A 6,370-nucleotide genomic window follows, 5' to 3' on the forward strand; every position below is an offset into this window, starting at 1 on the left:
AACACCACCCACCCACCCACATCACACACACACACACACAATCATAATATATATATATGTAGTATATATAAAACAAACGCGCACACATACACACACGCACACGTACACACACACATATATATATACATAATACATACATGTACATAAACAGATACACATGCATACTTATTCATATAAACATATTTATAGGCATATGCATACATATACATACATACACACATACATATACACACATACATATACACACACGCACCCCCCCCCATATATATATATATATATATATATATTGATTGAGATCCAATGAGGTACTCCTATAAGGTAAATGTTCCGGTTCCTACACAAGAGGGTATATGTATAAAAATATTAGGATGCTCTAAAAAGATATCTATATCATTTCTTATACAAAACGGATGTGTATGTTGATTCACATCGAATTATCAATGAATATATATATATATATATATGTATATATATATACATACATACATATATATATATATATATATATATATACACACACACACATATATATATATAGCCGTAGGTACGTATGATCAACGCTAGCATACTTTCTCATATATTCACATGGTAATCAAAACCAATCGTTTCGTTTCAGTGATTGTGTATATATCGAGCACCATATAAGCCCAACTGTGTATTGCGTATACCTTTGTGTATATACACACATGACACCTGTTGTACACCACCCAAGCTAAAGCAAATCCACCAGTGCACACATAACCGAACGCATATTTGTGGGCGTATACAGATATATACTCACACTCACAAACCATCCATGAATACAATACCGTTGTGAGCGTCTCCGAGGCGGTTTTGAGTGCCGCGATGGTGTCATTACAATCCGCATGGGCTTTCTCTAGTGTTTCCAATCGGGTCTTCAAGCCATCTTTCACGCTCTATTGCACATAAAAGAGTTTGAAATTGATATTTAGGATATATAAACTGGGCGAAATGATAAAAGCGGATATACAAAGTAGGCTGCGTATAGTAGTTACTGCACTCCAGTGTATACCGATGCGTGGTATCGCTCCGAAGTTAGAAAATCAAATAATAATATTGTAGCTTGTAATTACTGGATAAAAATGATATTCCAAACCCCAAGGGTCGAGATGTATTGACGGCTTGTATCTCAAACGTATAATAGTGCGCATGTAGAGGCAAGTTTTCTATCTAAAAGTGCGTAGTTGTAGATGTACCGTTGTAGATGTACCAACTGTGCATGATGTACAGGACTAGAGACGTGTGAGCGAGAGGAGCAAACTCGCAGATTGCAGACGATATGTGATTCAATATTCAAAGCGACATGTACACACGCACATAAATGGACCGTATAACACCGACAGCAAATCATACACTATTCCCACCTTGTTTTGTGGTTAAAATGCAGCCATACACATACATACATATATATATATATATATATATTATATATGTATAACATAAATATATACGTATATATGCTCACCTCGCTCTTCTATTTGAAACCACCCAGTAAGTGTCTCTCCAACAAGAATGCCACACAGAGCACACACATAGACACGTGTAGCTATTTATGACTATTCACACACAGGTATAGATGCAAATAAATATTCATACATATCAATAAATCCCTACATCCATGCAGCATACTTCACTCTCCTGCAGCTGCGTCCTCAACAGATTCCTGTCTTGTGTCAGTGTTTTATTCTCCGCTGCCAGTTTCTCATTCTCACCCTGTCGCTCCACAGAGATGTGCCGTTGGGCGTCGAGTGATGTTGTGGCCTGTTCTATTGCCTTCTCCAATTCATATACCGTCCTGTCGTGGTTATACCTTAACTATATACCATAAAATTGGCAATACAACAAAATCTCCAGTGTGTCAGTTCAGTAGGTAGAGTGAATCTAATGCCTTTTCCAATTCATATACCGTCCTGTCGTGGCTATACCTTAACTAGATAACACCAAATCGGCAGTGCAACAAATCCCCAGTGTGTCAGTAGGTAAAGTGAATCGCCATCGGCCAAGTTGACAAGACTCTGTTATCACCTATACCCTTAAATCAATACACAAGGCATACGCCATACTAATAGTCTCGCCTCGCATTGTACACATTGTATCTGGCCGTTGTGAACCACAAACTCTCACCTGATCCAAATCTTGAGTCAATTCTTGGATCGTTGCATCGTTTTCCATCTGCACTCTGTTGCATTGAGTGAGAGTCGAGGTAGTGAGTGGGCAACTAGACGTCCAGGCCAGACCATCCTTTCGACGGGCGCTCTAGCAATCAGTAGCAATGGTGAATTACATAGTGACTGCATCTTGGGGGGGGGGGGGGGGTTTCGCTGTTACTATACTATAGTAATTTCAAGTGGTGAATAACAAGAAGAATTCCAATCTTTAATACATCCATATTTTCCAGTCGTTCTTTATTTATATTCTGATAGTGGGAAGGCCGAGCGATACGTAAAAAAGCGAGCGATCAACCTTGCACATACATGCACACAGATACTGACAGAGGGGCGCAGACACAAATACAGACACATACAAATGTCCTGGCGAGCTGTAATGCAATACATAATACTTTACCAATTCCAAAGCTCATACTTCAGAGGGTGTGCACACACCGGTGCTTCTCTATCGTACCTGTTCTGGTGCAATTGCTTAGCTCTTAGCTCCGCCACCTCACCGTCGTGCTTCCCCCTGAGGTCATCCAGGTCATTGCGATACTTCATAGCCGTCTTATACTGATCCAATCCCATAGCCTCTGTATATGTATATGTGCAAGTGCATATAGGGTTTTGGGGGTTTTGGGTTTTAGGGCTAGAGGATATGATCGCCGCCGTTGTATACTGATACTAAGGGGCCCGGTATATGTCCAATTGCGAATCCTGATACGGCGTATCCTTGATTTAGACTTAGAGCCAATTCTACTTGCATTCCGTATGTAGCCTATCTGTGGTAGTCTGACAAACGAGTTGCGCCCTGTTTGTATAGACCTAACATACTAACAGCAGCAGTCCCGACCAAAAAAAGTACATGCGGAGGTCGTCGATGTATGTATCAGTTAGTGTATTTCACCGAGGTCTTACAGGGCATTGCAAACCTTAATGCCTGTTTGTCTGATGCCAGCCATTTACCCCAGTATCTATGCGGCCGGAAACTCGTCACAGATGTTTCCAGGGTATAATATACGGTTGTACTGGATATGTCCTTCGCCCACGTCGGTATAATATCATGTTTGTGCACACATGCACGGGCATTGAGTGGTTAATAGATGTGCATGACACATCTAGCTTCCCATCAAAGTACACTGTGATAAAATCTATCTCATCATACCCCGCGTCATTACAAACGCCCAGCTCATAGTGCTCGTAGATAGTTTGTGCTATAGTTATAGCAAAACACGGCATGTGTGCCTAGTGCTAATGTTGGCACCCCAGATAATCAGATATTCACCCCGTTTTACACAACCCTCACAGATTGACTCGTCATAGGTACATGCTATGAGAATTGGACTAATATTAACCCACCTTTCATCTGGTCCTTGAACAAAGCCTCGCGCTCGCTCATTCTTTTCTGGAGGGCTTCAATCTCTCTCTTGCAATCAGCGATCTGGGAATACACACAGGCCACCAAAAATACATGAGCGGATATGCACACAGGTGCAGATGTTCACCGAATTGATTATATGATATAAAGTGCGCGTACAACCTTCAACTGATAAGCTCGAGTGACAGAACACACAGTCGCATATAGGTACAACACCCCAAAAACAAGGTTTCGGGAGAAGAAAACAAGTTCAGCTGTGTGTACCTCAGCATCTTTCTTGCGGTTGAGTTTGGCCAGTACATCATCCAGACCCCTCTCCTTGCCGGGTTGAGAGAATCTTGGCCTCGCAGGCTCGTGCGAGTGTGTCGGTACATTTGGGTTGGTATTCCGTGTGTGTCGTGTGGTGCTTCGTGTCTGCGCCTGAGGGTGTGAGCTGATCGGTGCAGTCACTGATCGATCAAACGTTTTCGTCACGTCGGTTTGCGTGTGTCCCTGGGTGTGTGTGTACGTATTTGTACGTGTGGCTCGTGACGTGCTATTTATAGAATCGGGTTTGTTAAATTGTAGTTTTGAGGACGTTCTGCCGAAAGCCCGCGACTCGAATTCGGTGTTTGGGGGTGGCCACACATCTGCGGGAAGTGGACAGTGGGTGGAACTCAGACAAAAGGTCAGCTCCAGTCACTTCAACATAGGATAAACCGCACCAACTGGCTTGCCGAGGCCAAGTGTGGTTTTTTATTTATTTCTGTACCTTCAGTCGTGTGTATGTATATGTATGTCCATATGTGCCTTTGGTCCCTGCCGTGCAATGCATACGAACAAAATCGCCTCACATTTAAAGTAGCCCTATTAAGGAAACTTACGCAGTGTATTCGCTACTATGAAATGCAGGCAAACTCTGAGTGTGTACTCAGTAGAACTATAGTTCCATATGCAACAGTTGGTTTTGGTATTGCTCTACATGCCGTATCATTTGCCTGCGCAACCCACTGGAGATGGGTGGGGTATCAGAACGGCAAGGTTCAGACACACTTTGCTATGAACAGATATACATGGATGGACACACTACAGATATACTCATCAATTTGCAAATACATTTTTAATATACGTTCTCATATACGACATAAGTACTAATCTCTTGGCAAACACAATACCCTATACCTGCGCGTGTAGTATCGGAATCGGAAGGTTTCCTGCTGAGATGCGCTCTGAGTTTAGAAATGTTGTTGTGCACTTCGTCCAACTGATAACTGAGGTCGTCTGAGTACTCCGAATCCTGTTCCTGTTACGCATGAGCGTGTTAAAGTATGTACGCGAACGGATATTCTAGGATATGCGTGCATGTGCGTGTATGGTTGATAGCATGTGACACATACGCGTACGTATACAAATGGATGTCGGTGATGAACGGCCGAAAAGTGTCGGTCACGAAAGACTTCCGGCTGAAATGTGCGCTGAGCTTTGCCATGGGTTTGTGTAATCCGCATCCGATATTCGCCAGTCTAGGTCTTATGTGGGTAAGAGCCTAGGTCTTATGTGGACAAGAGCTGGCGGATATACACGTCTATAAATAGACAGATGGAATATAGGATACATAAAAATTTGGTGCGGGCTGTTCCAGGACAAGCACATAATTGAACTGAAAACCCCTCTCCTCTACACACTAAGCGATTCCCCCAGCGCTTTCTAAGCACTCGCATCACAGGGACACACATCCCCATCACAGTGCGTACGCATGCTCTACCATCACAAGCGTCAAGCAAACAACCACATACAGCAGCGTAGGTCTGCCCATGACTGTTTTGCGTGTGAGCGTGTTGTGTTTCTGGGTTCTCCGTATCGGATTGTCGTCGGCTGTCGTCATCGTGATCAAGCCCTGGAAGCGACAGTGTTGAGTGTATTAGTTGGTCGCTTTGTAGCGTGGTGATTATAACTAGGTAAATACTGCATATAAATTGCATTCAAAATTTAAGCTCACACTTGTAAATGTATGACTGTGTAGTACAGCCAAACTAACGCGCACTGTACTACGCTGTCGAGGTGTGAAGGTCAAAACTAATACTTACGACCCCAGACACGTTTCATTTTGTATAAGCTTAAATCTACGCACCTACATACCTAGACGTTTATTAAACTGTGTTCAAATCTTTGCCGTTTGTACCTGCACAGATTCGAGTACATATATCCTCAATGGTAGTGTACCTTGACCTGCATGAGGGTATCATTATATAACAAATAGCTAACCACCGTCTATCATGCCAGACCACTGTCCATCTTTCATCGTCTGGGAGATCCGCCTTCAGTCTCACACTGTGGAGCTCTACAAGTCCCGTTAATCTCCATATTAGGACAAAGTACAAGAACCCCCCGAGGGTGACAATAATAAAATAATGGCATACACAATATATAAACCCTACCTTTAAGGTCCAACTTATAGGGCGACTGAGTCTCACTCAGCGAGGTTTCGGCGACATAAGCAGCCACTGTTTCATACACCTCACCTTGCGCGTATTGGCCGTCACTAGTGTGGGTATAGCGATGGTGGATGCCCCCATGAGGTGCAGCCGTAGTACCGTAGGTGATTTTGTAGGGCTTCTGAGGCATGTCTGCGTATTCTGACTCACCAACGGAGTTTTGTTGTCTGTGTTCGTGATGTTCAGCCAGCCAGGAGGTGATAGCACGGGGCTCTGCATCGGCCTTCTTATCCTACAACACATTTTCGGAAATACCATGTGTCACAGTACTCAATAAAAAATACGACGAGGGAGTGTCAAGTATATATATATATATATATATATATTTAAATATACATACATACATA

General features: G+C 42.9%; 1 protein-coding gene across 1 annotated transcript in view; it reads right to left on the reverse strand.

Moving 5' to 3' along the window:
- The window catches only part of SARC_07676 (hypothetical protein), a 10,265-nt gene extending 4,052 nt beyond the window's left edge, over positions 1–6,213 (reverse strand). The window contains exons 1-9 of the mRNA XM_014298375.1: positions 5,967–6,213; positions 5,325–5,425; positions 4,711–4,831; positions 3,814–4,178; positions 3,531–3,612; positions 2,625–2,764; positions 2,146–2,277; positions 1,651–1,836; positions 810–917 (exon numbers count right to left, since the gene is read on the reverse strand). Coding sequence (XP_014153850.1) covers positions 810–917; positions 1,651–1,836; positions 2,146–2,277; positions 2,625–2,764; positions 3,531–3,612; positions 3,814–4,178; positions 4,711–4,831; positions 5,325–5,425; positions 5,967–6,153 — 1,422 coding nt within the window. The 5' untranslated portion in view covers positions 6,154–6,213. The remainder of the gene's footprint in view (positions 1–809; positions 918–1,650; positions 1,837–2,145; positions 2,278–2,624; positions 2,765–3,530; positions 3,613–3,813; positions 4,179–4,710; positions 4,832–5,324; positions 5,426–5,966) is intronic.
- Between the last annotated feature and the right edge of the window lie 157 nt (positions 6,214–6,370).

Source organism: Sphaeroforma arctica (assembly GCF_001186125.1).
Source record: "Sphaeroforma arctica JP610 unplaced genomic scaffold supercont1.622, whole genome shotgun sequence".
NCBI lineage: Eukaryota > Ichthyosporea > Ichthyophonida > Sphaeroforma > Sphaeroforma arctica.